This window comes from Sinocyclocheilus grahami, unplaced genomic scaffold (assembly GCF_001515645.1).
Source record: "Sinocyclocheilus grahami isolate Dianchi unplaced genomic scaffold, SAMN03320097.WGS_v1.1 scaffold1239.1, whole genome shotgun sequence".
Classification (NCBI taxonomy): Eukaryota; Metazoa; Chordata; class Actinopteri; order Cypriniformes; family Cyprinidae; genus Sinocyclocheilus; species Sinocyclocheilus grahami.
In genome coordinates, this window is record NW_015506418.1 from 196190 (window position 1) to 213689 (window position 17500).

General features: G+C 46.8%; 3 protein-coding genes across 8 annotated transcripts in view; 2 read left to right on the forward strand and 1 right to left on the reverse strand.

Moving 5' to 3' along the window:
• The window catches only part of keap1b (kelch-like ECH-associated protein 1b), an 11184-nt gene extending 5072 nt beyond the window's left edge, over positions 1-6112 (forward strand). For all 4 annotated transcript variants that reach the window (XM_016254364.1, XM_016254366.1, XM_016254367.1 and 1 more), the window contains exons 4-7: positions 425-1101; positions 2915-3120; positions 5337-5513; positions 5851-6112. In XM_016254364.1, coding sequence (XP_016109850.1) covers positions 425-1101; positions 2915-3120; positions 5337-5513; positions 5851-6014 — 1224 coding nt within the window. In that variant the 3' untranslated portion in view covers positions 6015-6112. The remainder of the gene's footprint in view (positions 1-424; positions 1102-2914; positions 3121-5336; positions 5514-5850) is intronic.
• A 2426-nt stretch (positions 6113-8538) lies between these two features.
• Positions 8539-13287, forward strand: LOC107568395 (volume-regulated anion channel subunit LRRC8E). 2 transcript variants are annotated; one of them, XM_016254363.1, is made up of 3 exons: positions 8539-9018; positions 9387-9535; positions 10691-13287. In XM_016254363.1, the coding sequence occupies exons 2-3, from the start codon at positions 9395-9397 to the stop codon at positions 12956-12958; spliced, it is 2409 nt and encodes an 802-aa protein (XP_016109849.1). In that variant the 5' UTR covers positions 8539-9018; positions 9387-9394; the 3' UTR covers positions 12959-13287. The 2 variants fall into 2 exon arrangements, with proteins under 2 accessions (XP_016109849.1, XP_016109848.1); XM_016254362.1 differs by lacking the exon at positions 8539-9018 and having other exon boundaries at positions 9312-9535.
• A 2357-nt stretch (positions 13288-15644) lies between these two features.
• The window catches only part of cdkn2d (cyclin-dependent kinase inhibitor 2D (p19, inhibits CDK4)), a 2098-nt gene continuing 242 nt past the window's right edge, over positions 15645-17500 (reverse strand). Inside the window, exons 1-3 of one of the 2 annotated variants that reach the window (XM_016254336.1) lie at positions 17425-17500; positions 17189-17341; positions 15645-17113 (exon numbers count right to left, since the gene is read on the reverse strand). The exon at positions 17425-17500 is cut by the window's right edge and continues 242 nt beyond it. In XM_016254336.1, coding sequence (XP_016109822.1) covers positions 16751-17113; positions 17189-17332 — 507 coding nt within the window. In that variant the 5' untranslated portion in view covers positions 17333-17341; positions 17425-17500 and the 3' untranslated portion in view covers positions 15645-16750. The other variant, XM_016254337.1, reaches the window with a different exon arrangement.

Here is a 17500-nt window from a genome sequence, read left to right on the forward strand (position 1 = left end):
GTGTGTGTGTGTGTGTGTGTGTGTGAGAGAGAGAGAGAGAGAGAGAGTGTGCATGTTTATGTGGTTGAGGACACAAATTTGTATAATAACATGGGTATGACATAGGTTTTACAACGAGAAGGTGATTTATGAGGACATTTTCAGTGTCCCCGTAATTCAAAAGGCTTATAAATAATTCAGAATTAGTTTTTTTGAAAATCTAAAAATGCAGAAAGTCTCCTGTGAGGGGTAGGTTTAGGGGTAGGGTTGGTGTAGGGCAATAGAATATACGGTCTGTACAGTATAAAAACCATTACACCTATGGAGAGTCCCCATAAACCATAAAAACAAACCTGTGTGTGTGTGTGTGTGTGTGTGAATGAGAGTGAGTGAGTGAGTGAGTGTGTGTGTGTGTGTGTTGATGCCGAATCTGTCTGTCTCTCAGGTGGCCACACAGGAGGAGTTCTTCAATCTGTCTCACTGTCAGCTGGTGACGCTGATCAGCCGTGACGAGCTGAACGTGCGCTGTGAGTCCGAGGTGTTTCACGCGTGTGTGGAGTGGGTTCAGTACGACCGGGAGAACCGGCGGCTGTATGTGCAGGCTCTGCTGCAGGCTGTCCGCTGTCACTCGCTCACACCGCTGTTCCTGCAGCGCCAGCTCGAGCGCTTCGACTGGGACGCTCAGAGCAAAGACTACCTGTCGCAGATCTTCCAGGACCTCACGCTGCACAAGCCCACTAAAGTCACCCCCCTCCGGGCGCCCAAGGTGCCGCAGCTCATCTACACGGCTGGAGGATACTTCCGGCAGTCGCTCAGCTATCTGGAGGCGTTTAACCCCGGCTCCGGAGCCTGGCTGCGGCTGGCTGATCTACAGGTGCCCCGCAGCGGATTAGCAGCCTGTGTCATCAGCGGCCTGCTGTACGCCGTGGGCGGCAGGAACAACGCTCCGGACGGAAACATGGACTCCAGCATGCTGGACTGTTACAACCCCATGAACAACCGCTGGCTGCCCTGCGCGCCCATGAGTGTCCCGCGCAACCGCATCGGCGTGGGCGTCATCGACGGCATGATCTACGCTGTGGGCGGCTCGCACGGCTGCGTCCATCACAACAGCGTGGAGAGGTGAGACGGTAGATCGCTCCTGCAGAGCTTGTATTGTTCATGTTTTATAACCAGTGTGCCTTTGCAGCAGGTAGATCGCTCTCAGCACAGCTGTCTGCAGTGAATGCTACTTTGTCCTGTTACGGTTTCATAATGAGCTGAAAATATACACATCTCATTATAACAAGAAGGATCTCTAATGTTGTGTTTTGCACCATTACTTTGGCACAGTGTTTTCACCGACGACATGGAATAAAAACTCATTTTGAGTGATTAAAACTAAACTGGTTTTCAGTCAGAAATCCAGTCAGAACGAATCTCCTGCGTGGTTGGGAGTTTAGATGCGAACATTTGAGCTGAACGGATCTATCCGGCGGGACATCAGCTAGCATACACCCGCTGCACGTCTCATGACACGATCAAAAATATCAGCGATGATGTGATGCATTTGAGAAAGCACGAAAGAAAAACTCGATTCGGTCCGGTTTTCTGAGCGCACACACCCTCTTAGACAGCACACGAGTTCTGAATTCAGATGAGTATCAGTATATTGCATCCGTGCATTCATTTTTAAAGGGACAGCAGCCTCATTTAGTTGCTGTTGTCTGTGTCATTAATATTAATCAAATAACAAAAGAAAGTTTTTATTTAATTTTAAGATTTAAGACATGTTATGTGTCACAGCAGTTAATAAAGCAATAATCCCCGTGAAGCCGTGGTTTACAGTGCATTTATAACAGCTAAGAGGCGTTGTTAGGTACGATGCGAAGCGGAGTCTTTAGCTGTTATAAATTCACTGTAAACCACGGCTTCACGGGGGTTACTGCTTTTATAAAACGGTTATTCCATATACGTAGTAAGGTTTCACAAAATAAAACAGAGCAAATAAAGTGTAATGATATTAATAAACACAGTATTCTTCCACCAAACAATGTAGCTCCTCAGAAACAGTTGTGGTTGCTACAAAGTGGTTGCCGAGCAACACACAAACGTAAACAAAGGTGTGTGTTACTTTGTAGCGTCATTTACAACAGCTTCGAACACGGCTCAGCCAATCAGAATCAAGCACCGGAACTCTCCGCTTTATAAATCTGTCTATATTGCATGTTCAGTCCTTAAGATCATTCATATTAACAGGTTAATAGATGTTTTATCGTACAGTTAAAACTGTAACTGTAAAACTGTAAGTTTTAAACCGCGATACAGTTTTGGCTTAAATGATCAGACGCATCGTTTTCACCTGGTTTTCACCTGGTTTTCACCTGGTTTTCACCTGGTTTTCACCTGGTTTTCACCTGGTTTTCACCTGGTTTTCACCTGGTTTTCACCTGGTTTTCACCTGGTTTTCACCTGGTTTTCACCTGGTTTTCACCTGGTTTTCACCTGGTTTTCACCTGGTTTTCACCTGGTTTTCACCTGGTTTTCACCTGGTTTTCACCTGGTAATGTTGCTCTTCTCACGCCAGACACGAGAAAACACCTCAAAGCTTTTGCAACCGGGTAACACTGATCTGCTGTGATGTTTGTGGAGATTAGTGATGAATGACAGACATTACTCTGTGAGTAGAAGGAAGTGGAAACCGCTATTAATAGATACATAAAGACTGAACTTTGCAGTGAGTCACTGGAGTTATAAAGACTGGTCTGTCTGTCAGGTGAGCTTCAGGTAAATCTGTGACGCTCCTCAAGATGTGCTCTGACTTACTGACGACCGCAGTAAATAAGCGCAGAAGTAATGACGAGCACGAGCTCCCGTGAGTGTGTCATGCAGGGTTTGTTGTGTTTGCGTGTTCATGTCAGGCGTTGCGTGATTTATCTGTGTTTGATGTGTTCAGGTATGATCCAGAGAGAGACTGCTGGCAGCTGGTGGCGGCGATGCTGACGCGGCGGATCGGAGTCGGTGTAGCCGTGATCAACCGGCTGCTGTACGCGGTGGGAGGCTTCGACGGCACGCACCGGCTGAGCTCCGCTGAATGCTACAACCCCGAGAGAGACGAGTGGAGGAGCATCGCGTCCATGAACACGGTCCGCAGCGGCGCAGGTCAGGCCCTACAGAAATAGCTCAATCGTCCTCGTTTACTTTCCTCATGTTGCTCCAAACCTGCGTGAGGGCAGTGAATAAATGACGAGAGGACGAACACTGCTGTCTGAACCGTTCCTGAGACTCTTTCTTTAATTACTGAAGAACATTTTTGGTTTTTCAGACACTGGGTGAAACATTAGTGACCAGACACAGATCATTAATCAGACCGGTTTGTTTTATGATTGTTCACACACACAGTGTCGGGTAACGCATTACAAGTAACGCGAGTTACGTAATCAGATTACTTTTTTCAAGTAACTAGTAAAGTAACGCATTACTTTTTAATTTATAAGAGAATATCTGAGTTTCTTTTTCAAATAAGCAACGCAAGTTACTTCTTTTTCCAATGTATTGAGTGACAGCTCTGGTGTTGCCATGGTGACAGAAATCAGAAGGTTTTTCTGTAGCTCTAAAATAAATATGAATATGCATTAATCATCTCCCCCACAACCCTTTTCACCTGGTAATGTTGCTCTTCTCACGCCAGACACGAGAAAACACCTCAAAGCTTTTGCAACCGGGTAACACTGATCTGCTGTGATGTTTGTGGAGATTAGTGATGAATGACAGACATTACTCTGTGAGTAGAAGGAAGTGGAAACCGCTATTAATAGATACATAAAGACTGAACTTTGCAGTGAGTCACTGGAGTTATAAAGACTGGTCTGTCTGTCAGGTGAGCTTCAGGTAAATCTGTGACGCTCCTCAAGATGTGCTCTGACTTACTGACGACCGCAGTAAATAAGCGCAGAAGTAATGACGAGCACGAGCTCCCGTGAGTGTGTCATGCAGGGTTTGTTGTGTTTGCGTGTTCATGTCAGGCGTTGCGTGATTTATCTGTGTTTGATGTGTTCAGGTATGATCCAGAGAGAGACTGCTGGCAGCTGGTGGCGGCGATGCTGACGCGGCGGATCGGAGTCGGTGTAGCCGTGATCAACCGGCTGCTGTACGCGGTGGGAGGCTTCGACGGCACGCACCGGCTGAGCTCCGCTGAATGCTACAACCCCGAGAGAGACGAGTGGAGGAGCATCGCGTCCATGAACACGGTCCGCAGCGGCGCAGGTCAGGCCCTACAGAAATAGCTCAATCGTCCTCGTTTACTTTCCTCATGTTGCTCCAAACCTGCGTGAGGGCAGTGAATAAATGACGAGAGGACGAACACTGCTGTCTGAACCGTTCCTGAGACTCTTTCTTTAATTACTGAAGAACATTTTTGGTTTTTCAGACACTGGGTGAAACATTAGTGACCAGACACAGATCATTAATCAGACCGGTTTGTTTTATGATTGTTCACACACACAGTGTCGGGTAACGCATTACAAGTAACGCGAGTTACGTAATCAGATTACTTTTTTCAAGTAACTAGTAAAGTAACGCATTACTTTTTAATTTATAAGAGAATATCTGAGTTTCTTTTTCAAATAAGCAACGCAAGTTACTTCTTTTTCCAATGTATTGAGTGACAGCTCTGGTGTTGCCATGGTGACAGAAATCAGAAGGTTTTTCTGTAGCTCTAAAATAAATATGAATATGCATTAATCATCTCCCCCACAACCCCCCCCCCCCCACACACACACACACACACACACAGATTCAGCATTCCTCAAAATGAATAAAAATAATGCAACTCAAGAATATGACGCAAACCTTCAATAATTAAATGATAAACAACACAAATATGCTTTATGTATTTAATCCCATTCTATTAGCTTCTGAGCTCTGAAGATGCAGTTCAAGCGTACTAATAAGCACACATTACTCTAGACGAACACTTGTGTCTTTATTTCTTGCTGACGTGTGTTAAATGTCTTCTTCTGCATTCTACTGTACTTTCCCTTCAGCCTGAGGCGCATTCATTTCACTTCTGCTGTGAAAGGCTTTTATATTTGCCACAAATATAACTTTTTTATCTTAAAAACAAACAAGCAAGCCCTGCCCAGATTTAAAAAGTAACGCAAAAGTAGCATAACGCATTACTTTCCACAAAAAGTAACTAAGTAACGTAATTACTTACTTTTTATGGAGTAACGCATTACTTTTAAAAGTAACTTTCCCCAGCACTGTTCAGACAGCAGGAAGGCGTGTGTTCTTTGATTTGTTGATGTGTGCTGCGTCTCGCTGTGAATCCGGGCTGATGTCAGGTGTGTTCTGAGCGTCATGTGATCTGTGTTCAGGCGTGTGCGCTCTGGGGAACTACATCTATGTGATGGGTGGATACGACGGCACCCATCAGCTGAACACCGTGGAGCGGTACGACGTGGAGACGGACGGCTGGAGCCTCATCGCTTCCATGAGACACAGACGCAGCGCTCTGGGAGTGACGGCGCACCACGCACGCATTTACGTGCTCGGTACCAGCTGCATCTTACACTCAGAACGGACCCTGTTTGTGGGATAATTATAGTTATGCATTACCCAGTTATGCATTATAATACATTTCTATTCATTGTTACACCTTTAGAAAGTATAAAACACATGACAAACAAACCCTCAAATATTATGATGCATTTTAACTTTGGTTACAGTTATTTATGGAAAGATATAATGCATTACAATGTACATCAGTATGTATACATAAACGCTTTAAGTCGAGTGTTACTGAAATGCTCATCCGTTGCTTATGAAAAGTTTGACTGATCCAGTGCTGATTATGAGACGTTGACTGGTTTGTTTGTTGTGTGTCTGTAGGTGGGTATGATGGGAACACGTTCCTGGACAGTGTGGAGTGTTATGACCCGGAAACAGACGCCTGGAGCGAGGTCAGCAACATGACGTCCGGCCGCAGCGGCGTCGGAGTGGCTGTGACCATGGAGCCATGCCAAAAGGACCTGAGCCCGTGTCAGAAACACTAGAAACACACCTCCATCTGTGCTCATTACAGATCTCTCTCCTCTCTCTCTCCTCTCTCTCTCTCTCTCTCTCTCTCTCTCTCTCTCTCTCTCTCTCTCTCTCTCTCTCTCTCTCTCTCTCTCTCTCTCTCTCTCTCTCTCTCTCTCTCTCTCTCTCTCTCTCTCTCTCTCTCTCTCTCTCTCTCTCTCTCTCTCTCTCTCTCTCTCTCTCTCTCTCTCTCTCTCTCTCTCTCTCTCTCTCTCTCTCTCTCTCTCTCTCTCTCTCTCTCTCTCTCTCTCTCTCTCTCTCTCTCTCTCTCTCTCTCTCTCTCTCTCTCTCTCTCTCTCTCTCTCTCTCTCTCTCTCTCTCTCTCTCTCTCTCTCTCTCTCTCTCTCTCTCTCTCTCTCTCTCTCTCTCTCTCTCTCTCTCTCTCTCTCTCTCTCTCTCTCTCTCTCTCTCTCTCTCTCTCTCTCTCTCTCTCTCTCTCTCTCTCTCTCTCTCTCTCTCTCTCTCTCTCTCTCTCTCTCTCTCTCTCTCTCTCTCTCTCTCTCTCTCTCTCTCTCTCTCTCTCTCTCTCTCTCTCTCTCTCTCTCTCTCTCTCTCTCTCTCTCTCTCTCTCTCTCTCTCTCTCTCTCTCTCTCTCTCTCTCTCTCTCTCTCTCTCTCTCTCTCTCTCTCTCTCTCTCTCTCTCTCTCTCTCTCTCTCTCTCTCTCTCTCTCTCTCTCTCTCTCTCTCTCTCTCTCTCTCTCTCTCTCTCTCTCTCTCTCTCTCTCTCTCTCTCTCTCTCTCTCTCTCTCTCTCTCTCTCTCTCTCTCTCTCTCTCTCTCTCTCTCTCTCTCTCTCTCTCTCTCTCTCTCTCTCTCTCTCTCTCTCTCTCTCTCTCTCTCTCTCTCTCTCTCTCTCTCTCTCTCTCTCTCTCTCTCTCTCTCTCTCTCTCTCTCTCTCTCTCTCTCTCTCTCTCTCTCTCTCTCTCTCTCTCTCTCTCTCTCTCTCTCTCTCTCTCTCTCTCTCTCTCTCTCTCTCTCTCTCTCTCTCTCTCTCTCTCTCTCTCTCTCTCTCTCTCTCTCTCTCTCTCTCTCTCTCTCTCTCTCTCTCTCTCTCTCTCTCTCTCTCTCTCTCTCTCTCTCTCTCTCTCTCTCTCTCTCTCTCTCTCTCTCTCTCTCTCTCTCTCTCTCTCTCTCTCTCTCTCTCTCTCTCTCTCTCTCTCTCTCTCTCTCTCTCTCTCTCTCTCTCTCTCTCTCTCTCTCTCTCTCTCTCTCTCTCTCTCTCTCTCTCTCTCTCTCTCTCTCTCTCTCTCTCTCTCTCTCTCTCTCTCTCTCTCTCTCTCTCTCTCTCTCTCTCTCTCTCTCTCTCTCTCTCTCTCTCTCTCTCTCTCTCTCTCTCTCTCTCTCTCTCTCTCTCTCTCTCTCTCTCTCTCTCTCTCTCTCTCTCTCTCCTCCCTCTCTCTCTCCTCCTCCCTCCCTCCTCTCTCTCTCTCTCTCTCTCTCCTCCCTCTCTCCTCTCTCCCTCCCTCCTCTCTCAGCCGGTGTCATTAGCGCACAATACATCTGTTGTTCTGATGAAGCTCAGTGCACATGAGAGTCTCCTGTGTGTTCTTCTCTCGAGGCGAGTCGAGTGGAGGTTCAGAACCGAGCAGCAGAGCTATACGGGGTCGTCTGAGCTGAATAAAGTGCCATGAGCCCTGACGCTTCACACCAGTTCATCAGTGCAGTTTGACTCAGATCAAGCTGTTCGGGTGGTTTTGTATTTGTCTTTTTCATGTCAGACGTCCATCCCTCTTGAAGCTGATGGTGATTTTGTGTGAAACAAACTGAAGATCCGCCTCAGAGATCATTTTTACTAACAGAATGAGCTGTGAAGCGTTTCCAGATTTATCTAACTGAATTCCAGCCTACAGACGCATTTGATGCCTACATTGTTTTTCTCTCAAATAAAAGATGATTTTCACAGGCTGATGAAATTATGTATTTGTAAAACCAATTTAAGCTGCTTTTCCAGGGATTTTGTACATTGGTATTGCATGAAGTCTGTTTTTTCTTTTATTTATTTGAGATATTGTCCCTTTGCTATTAGTGATTCGCTCCTGTTTGTTCTCAATGAACTGAACTCGGGCTCATTTTTACAAATTATGCTTTTTGTTTCAAAAGGGATGCGTTTTCCTTTGCATCATTCGAAATTAAGTATAAAGGTTTATTTAAACTCTGCCTTGTATATTTTACTGCAACGAATACATTGTACAAACATTGTCTATTAAAAGCGTATCAGAATCAGAATCAGAATCAGCATGAGTTTATTGCCAGGTGTGTTCAGAAGCTCCACAGTGTAACAGAGTGACAGAGACAGAACAAACACACAGATAATAAAACTAAAAATAGAACCTTATTTTTCTGAATCTGTCTATCCATCCATCTGTTTCCTGCAGTAGTTTGTGTTGATTTGTGAGGAGCATCATGCGCGCGAAACATTGATATAATGATCAGATATAGATATGAACAACAATGATAACAGATGGACGGATAGACAGATTCAGAAAAGTTACAAACAACCTTCAGCGACTCAAACTAAAATGTTTTGAGAGGAGCAAAGAGCTCTCGCGTCATTAGATTAGAACATAAACGTGATTTGTCCGATTCATAACTAATGAGGAGACCAAGTGTCCTCGCGAGTGGGCTGTCACGATACTCCGGCGCTCAGAAGCACAACAAAACCAACCCGTTTACCCAGTTTTAGTGATTTAATCTGTTCGCGAGTGCACTGAACATTTCACAACGGAATGCCAAATTAGGCAGAAAAAGAGAGAGCGTGAAATATGAATGCTGAATATGAATATGAATCGGTAGTGGCAGGGCTGTTTAACTGCGTCTATACGAAGTTTACAAGGATTGACCTCTGACTCACTGAGTTCTCGTGATGAAACTTGTTCTGGGAGGCGCTTGAACAGCATTAAGCCTCGGAGAACCTCTGCAGCCAGGCTTCGAGTCGCGGGACAGAGTCTGTGTCCAGGTGCTGCCGAGGGACAGGTAACAGGTGAGTTCAGCTCCAGTCCGCCGCTTCTCTGGCGCAGCTGCGACTCCGCTTTATATCGGTTTGTCTGTAAACTAGCAACAATACTGGAATCTGAACACAAGTGTCCGCTCACCTGTGATCAGCAGGTTATTACTGTCTAGCAGTTTTGAGGTGGAGTTGGTAAAGTCAACATAACGCGCGGTCAACACTGTAGAAACTTGGCAGAAACTCTTGAAAGAGTCACGTGGTGCTGAGTTAATCAATAGACGATTGAAACCGCAGCTAATGACTAATCACGTTTGCTCACCTTCATTATGTCAATATTAGGCAAAGTATTATAATGACTTGCTGTGATATTTCAGACTGAATCTGTCTCTCTCCTCGGGCAGGTGTGGAGATGATTCCTGTGAATGAGTTCCGGAGCATCACGAGCGAGCAGAACCCACAGTTCCGGGTCCTGAAGCCCTGGTGGGACGTTCTGTCCGAGTACCTGGGCATCGTGATGCTGATGATGGGGGTGTTCGGCTGCACGCTTCAGGTGGGACATCCATCCGATCCGGACACAACAGAGCTTCACATAATGCCATCAGATTACCAAGAGTTCCCATATGAGTCAGTGTCACACGAAACTGGCCTACTGAGGCTATTAATCAGTGACTAAGAAGAAGTAGTTCAGATGGAAATGAAACTGTGTCATCAGTGTTCACTGAGAGTGGACAGTGACTCCACAACAAACGCCATCAAAGTATAATAACAGTCGTCCATGTGACTCATTTATTCAGAGACTTCTGAAGCCATATGAAAATGAACAGATTGAAATGTAGTTTTGTCCCCTTCACTGCAGCTTTCAAACGTCACAAATGCTGCACGCAGACACATAAAACAGGTTTGGGATGACACGAGTTTGAGAATTTTCATTTTCATGTGAACTATTCCTTAGAAAAGTACATATTTTTGTGTGTGTTGCTGTTGTTGTAGTTTGTCATTCAGGTCTGTGTTTTTCGGCTGTTCGCTCAGATTCATGTATCAGAAACCGTCTGCTTCTAATATCAGCCTGCAGAGACGTTCGTAGATGGTCACACAGACTAAACATCACTGTATCTCTGGAAGCTATTCTCTTTAGAAACGTGTTCCTGTGCTTGTGCGGCTGCATTCAAACACACGAGTGGCCGAGCAAAACGCATTTTCACACAAGCTCTTAAATGGATGTAAAACTAACGTATATAAATGTTAAAACTCCACAGTGGGGTTGTGTTGACACATTAATCTTTGTACAATTTTGAATGGACACTCCCAGCATGCTGAGTTGGCAACACTGATAATATTTCACCCACAACGATTGTAGAACTGAATTATCACAGGTTAAAAAAATGCTTTTGAGGCATTGCATTCAGAATCCACTTGGCGCAGTGCTCCGCGGTGGCACGTGAACGAGCATGAACGTCTGATCAGGAATGTGTGCAATAAAGAGAAGCAATTAGGCAAGAGCTTTAGCTGATTAGATAACGCGTCTCTGCGGTGAGTTTGCCATCAGCTCCCGCTGTGAGACCGATCTTCCATTCTTCCTTTTATTTGCCGCCAGCTGTCAGCTCCAGAAACATGCAGGTGTTTGCCGTGTAAATGTTCATTAGATGAGTGCGATGTTTCGTGTGTCATCGTCACTGATGCTTAGACAATCTCCATCTCTCTGCAGCTGACACAAGACAAGATATCTTGCCTGCCGAACCGATTCACGGATCTCTCCGGCGGAGACCGAGACTGCAGTCACCTGCGGCAGGAGAACGAGAGTCTGTGGGAGTTCGCCATCACCAAACGTCTCGGTCCGAACGTCGTGGAGGTGTTCGGCCGGAAGAACGGCCTGGATATCCACCAGTACGAGTTCGTCAACCACTTCTGCTACGAACGGGCCGTGCACTGGTACGGAAAGTACTTCCCCTACCTAGTGGTGATCCACAGCCTGATCTTCATGGTGGCCAGCAGCTTCTGGTTCAAGTTCCCAGGGACGTCCTCAAAGATCGAGCTGTTCGTGATCATTCTGGGGAAGTGCTTCGACTCTCCCTGGACCACGAGAGCCATCAGCGAAGTCTACGAAGAGCGGCGAGAGGAGAGAATGGTCGTGTGGAGAAAGAACACAATGACCAAATCAGCCGCAGACCACGACGACGACATGGTGTCTCTGATCCGATCTTCCATAAAGTCCGGCTCGGACCAGAAACCGTCAGAAGCGACCGCGTCGCTCCTGGATAAGAAAGAAGGCGAGCAGGCCAAGGCCCTGTTTGAGAAAGTCAGGAAGTTTCGGACGCACGTGGAGGAGGCGGATCTGCTTTACTTCATGTACGTGCTGCAGACGGCGCTGAAGGTCTTCAAATTCGCTCTCATCACCGTTTACAGCGTCGCGCTGGTCCCCAACATCCAGATCGTGGTGATGTGCTCGGTGCCTCCGGATCTGACAGGGTTCAGTGCGTTCTGCTGTAACTACAATAAAGCGCATCTGTTCTCCAAATTAGCCTACTGCTACATATGCTTCGTCGGGGTCTACGGACTGCTGTGCATTTATTCGCTTTATTGGCTGTTTCACCGACCGCTGAAAGAGTATTCCTTTGAGGCGGTTCGCTTGGAGACGGGAATAAACGACATCCCGGATGTTAAAAATGACTTTGCGTTTCTCTTGCACCTCAGCGACCAGTACGACGCTCTGTACTCCAAACGCTTCGCCATGTTTCTCTCGGAGGTCAGCGAATGCCGTTTACGGCAGCTCAACCTCAACCACGAGTGGACGGCTGATAAACTCCGCGCTCGTCTGACACGCAACGCCGGCGAGAGGCTGGAGCTGCCCCTGTTCCTGCTTCCAGGATTACCAGACACCGTGTTCGAGATTTCCGAGGTCGAGTCGCTCAAACTGGAACTGATCAGTAACGTGACGGTACCCGGAACCGTATCGCAGCTTACCGCCTTACAGGAGATCGTGCTGATCCACAGCCCGGCCAAGCTCCAGCTGGCGGCCCTCAGTCACCTGCGTGAGAATCTGAAGGTTCTGCGCTTGGGCTTCGAGGGTCCGGAGCAGGTGCCGCTGTGGATGTACACCTTACAGAGTCTAGAGGAGCTTCACCTGAGCGGCGCTCTGAGCGCTGAGCTCTCCCGCAGTCCGGCGCTGGACTCTTTACGAGACCTGAAGAACCTGCGAGTGCTGACCTTACGCTGCAAGCTGACCAAGATACCGCCCAGTATTGTGGATGTGTCCAGTCAGCTCCAGAGACTGTGCGTTCACAACGAGGGGACCAGGCTCCAGGTCTACAACAGTCTGAAGAAGCTGGTGAACCTGAGCGCTCTGGAGCTGACGGGCTGCGGTCTGGAGCGGATCCCCAGCGCCGTCTTCAGCCTGTCCCTCCTGCAGGAGCTGGACCTTCGAGAGAACCGGCTCACCACCGTGGAAGAGATCTTGAGTCTGCAGCACTGTCGCCGCCTGACCGTCCTCAGACTCTGGCACAACGACATCTCCTGCATCCCGGAGCACATCAGCAAGCTCCGCGCGCTGGAGACACTGGACCTCAGCTGGAACAAGATCCGCAGTCTTCCGCCGCGCCTCTGCTACTGCACCAAACTCCGACACCTGGACCTTTCCCACAACCAGCTGGCGTCTCTGCCCTCGGAGATCGGCATGCTTCAGTGTCTGCAGTTCCTCTCGGTGGCCTTTAACTCGCTGGAGAGTCTCCCCGAGGAGCTGTTCTCCTGTAAGAGGCTGCAGGTGCTGGCGCTGGGGAATAACAGCATCTCCTCGCTGTCTCCGCGGGTCGGGAATCTGGCTCAGCTGGTTCGGCTGGAGCTGAAGGGAAACCGGCTGGAGTCTCTGCCTGCGGAGCTCGCCGACTGTCTCTCGCTCAGACTGGCCGCTGTGAGCGTGGAGGACGGTCTGATGGACCTTCTGCCTCCAGACGTGAAGGACAGAATGAAGCGCAGATAATCACAGCACTGGAGCGCTGCTGTTATGCTTTGAACAAATATAGCTGATTTACTGGATGCCATCAGTGATATGAGCTCAGTAACGTGCTCTGATTACAGCAGATACAATCCTGACTCCACACATAAGTGACAGTGTCTGTGTGAAGCACTGAACTTTCACCAGACAGACTCGATAGAGCAGATGCCCAGTCCTACCTTCAGTTCAGTTCCAACAATATCAAGTGTTCCTGGAGATTTGCATTCGGTGCTTCAGGTGTGTTTGATTAGGGTTCGACCTGAAGTTTTGCCATAGGGGAATTTTAACAGTAACTTAATAAAGTGTTAAAGCCAGCCCTACTGTGAGCTACACGGTTGTTGATTGATGGTTTATGCTTTTGTTAAAGCCATCAGCACTTAATATTTTACCTTTTTTTTTAGTAATCATGTTTAACAGTGGACTTCTTGGTAAAAAAAAAAAAACATGATTTAACCATGATTCTGCAAAGAAACCTTGACACCAATCAGTGGATCACGTCAAGCAAAGCGCACTAAAGAGCTCTTTAGCTCCGCCCACTCTCCCATGATGCACTGCGAATGACATAATAGCCTCTCTGTGCATATGTGCTTATGCTGCAATAAACATAAAATATGTTGTTTATAGATGCACAATTAACATCTTTAAATCAACAGCTTTAGTAGTTTTTAATTAGTGTCATTCGCAATGGTTCATGGGATTGTAGTTCTTTCCTTCATTAAAATCGTTAAATACACAGTCTTGTACCTTTTTTGTACTTTATAGTTTTGACTCAAGGTTTGTAATGTTGTGATTTATCTGGTAGCTGGTTGGTTTAGTTTATGACTAAACTCTTTAAAAATCCCTATGGGAAAAACTGATGGGAGCAATACTTCCAAACCCGAGGCCGCTGTAAAAGTGAGCGGACACTATTGACACACTATTAACACGACCGTAAGCTGGGCCTGAGAACAGAGGAGCTGTAGGTGAGATTAGTCCAGATGTGCTGAGGCCGTGTGTGTCCCTTTAGCCCAGTTGATTCTGCATTTCTGTTTTTTTCTCAGTAGTATTTAAGCTCAGATGCTTATCTATTGAAGTAAGTTCACTCGGGTGTTTAAACAGCAATACCGGAGTAAATCTGATTAGAAAAAAACAGCAGACAGAGCTCTGAAAGCAAATGCACTTCTAAACAATGAAGCCTCTGTGTGTTGTTTTCTGATGGTGGGTGTGGCTGAGCGAGCGGAAATTTCCACAGGTGTGTGTGGAGCTTTACCTTTATACCTGCTAGCATTCCTTTTCATCTCGTGAAGTACACAATTAAAAGCTCATGGATGTTCAGATCAGCCAACTACCTGAGCTGTAAATGTCATGTGACTCCTGACTCTTGAGCTGCAGGAAATGATGTCATGACAACACCGATTGGCCGATGACAAGAACACTCACACACACACACACACTCACACACACTCACACACACACACACAGAGACATACACTCACACACACTCATACACTCACACACACACACACACACACTCACACACACTCACACACACTCATACACTCACACACAGAGACATACACTCACACACACTCATACACTCACACACACACACACACAGAGACACACTCATACACTCACACTCATACACTCACACACACACACACACACAGAGACACACTCATACACTCACACTCATACACTCACACACACACACAGAGACACTCACACACACTCATACACTCGCACTCATACACACACACACACACACACACACACACTCATACACACACACACACACACTCATACACACACACACACACACTCTCTCTCTCTCTCTCACACACACACACACACACACAGTAGCAGTCTTCACTAGTGATGATCCTGGGCTGAGACGTCAGTCAGCACAATCAAGAACTGCGTCTACTAGAGTATAATGTAGTTGTGACTGAAAGTTACGTGCAAAAATGTTTTTGTCAGAATATGTTAACTGTTTTAAACATTTTAAATAATTTTCAATATTTACAGCATCTTCCAGCAGAAGCTAAGGTGACTAACCAGCGAGCCTCGACTGATCTGAAGCTTCAGTGACTCTCTGCTGGCAGACTAGAATAACCTCTGACCTTTCTCAGGCTCTGGGTCAAAGAGAGAATTAAGAGAAGTCTCCCTCAGATTATAGTTTACAGTGAATGGCTCAGATCTGCATCTCTGAACTAAACCGTGGATCACTTCGGCTTCCTTCAGTGATTATATTTAGCAAAATGCATGAAATCAGTAAAATAGTTCTACAACTAAAAGGCTGCATTTCTTTTCTTAATAGCAAGACTGTGGATGTCTAGACGAAATATAGTTCTTAATATATGAATGACCAATATATTAAATATAACAGTATATTAAAAAATATATGGAATAACAGTGTAAATACATTACAATATATTGAATACATAAGGAACTGCTGCTTTCATATACTGAAAAATATGTGACATATGTACTTATCACAATGTAATATTATATTCAGTAATCCACTTTATAATATATTGATGTGCATGTGATATGTATATAAACATATTGAACATATTTACTCATGCAGTATACACACACATATATGGAAATATATATTTCTTATGTTTAACAATCATTTACAATATACGTGTTTCATATTTGAAAATACAGCTAGTTTGCATAAGCGCTAAAGACTGTCTGCTGACGCGTGCACACATTACCTCTGAAGTAAAGTCTTAATGGTCTAAATAACACATTAAACACTTACAGATCTCCCAGTTTAATAACACTTTAAATAACACTTAATTTTAACATGTTTACTCTCCTTTAACCGTCAGAAGCCAAGCATGTGTGTGTACACATTCTCATTTATATGGGAACCTGAATGTGCAATACGTACTCGACAAAGGATCAAACTTTATGAATATTTGATGTGTGTGTGTTGAGATGATATGATCGAGTGAAGGCTCTGAGGATGTATGTGGACCGTGTCCAGCGATCTCAAACACACTTGTGCTGTGTATAACAGCGGTCAGATGAGTCCAGAGTGCCACACTACAGAGACTCACTGATGAAGACGACGAAGGACACGCAGCTGCTGGATCCTGCGGGGCCCGAGCAAACACTCGTCTCTCGGAGTCGAAAAACACCCAGAAAAGCAGTGTTTCTGTTCAAAGCACAATGTTTGGCTTGTCGTGGCACGCAGTCCTGCTCGGGTCAGCCCCTGGAGGAACTGTAGGCCTGACGTTCGTGATAATATACCAGTTTGTTCAGTGTGTGGTGTAACTTCAGCAGCCGAGGCTCATCACGGGAAGGACGTCTGCTGCTGAAACAGAAGATGCGTGGCGAGTGTTGTGTGTCCAGAGGGTCATCTGCTGGAAGACACCTCCGCATCTGATTCTGACCAACTGATCTCAGTTTATTACACACCTTCATAAATAACATCTGAAACACCACAGCAAGCATAAACGTTCATATACAAATCTTCAATAAATAAGTCAAATAAACTCATTAAATCTTATTTACAGACCTTAATCCGCAAAACAAAAGCGAGAATTCATCCGTGAAATAATTTCACAAGAATAAAACTGTTAACAGTTCAGGTTTCTGCAGAGAAATGTTTTGTAAAATACCAAAGAAAGGGTTATTTACACGTGTCCGGATCCGGAGCCACATATTCCAGCTAATATTGTGAGCTCAATAACCAACTATCGACACATGCATCTCAACATCCAACTTATTCATATAAATACAACCCGCCGACGAGCGCCGAGGGGAACCGGGCCGCACAGTTCTTCAGCTGGAGCTGGCTGCTGTCACGCGCTCCAAAAGCGCCAGCATCTCCGCAGCGCGAGCGTCCCGGGCCACATCCAGAGCGTCGGCCCCGCGGCTGTCCCGGTGCCCCAGGTCCGAGAGCGGGGCCAGGTACTCCACCACGTCCCCGTGGCCCTCGCGGATGGCGATGTGGAGGGGCAGGGCTCCGCTGTGGTCGGGGACGTTGACCGAGGCGCCGTGGTCCACCAGAACGCTCAGCGTGTCCAGGAACCCGGTGCGGGCCGCGTCATGCGCAGGGGTCACGCCGCAGCGGTCCTGGACGCTCGGGTCAGCGCCGTGGTCCAGCAGCACACGCGCCACACTGGTGCAGCCCATCATCATCACCTGCAGCACAGAACACACGTGATCATATCAAACGCATCTATCATGGCATGCTATGAATGTAAAACAGCGGCTCACCTGCAGCGCGGTCTTCCCGAACTCGTTGAGCGCGTCCGGATCGAGCCGGTGATCCTGCAGCAGCCGCCGCAGCGCCTCCACATCCCCCCGCGCCGCCGCCGCGCCGAGGCTCCTCCCGCCGCCGAACCCGTCCAGAACCATCATCCGAAGCACCTGCGGTCACACCACACCTGATCCTCTCCGAGACCGGACTCCACAGCAGCATGCGCGGCGTGAGCAGCGTGTGAAGCGCTTACCGTGTCTGTGCGTCAGAGTCCGCGGATGAGCGACCGTTGGCTGTTGTTGTTGTTGTTTACTCAGAGCAGACAAAAC

What these genes read in the sequence shown, in the direction of transcription:
- LOC107568395 (XM_016254363.1), top strand. Translation starts at nt 9,395, where the DNA reads ATGATTCCTGTGAATGAGTTCCGGAGCATCACGAGCGAGCAGAACCCA. An exon ending in TGTTCGGCTGCACGCTTCAG is followed by an intron (nt 9,536 to 10,690) that starts GTGGGACATCCA and finishes ATCTCTCTGCAG; the next exon opens with CTGACACAAGACAAGATATC.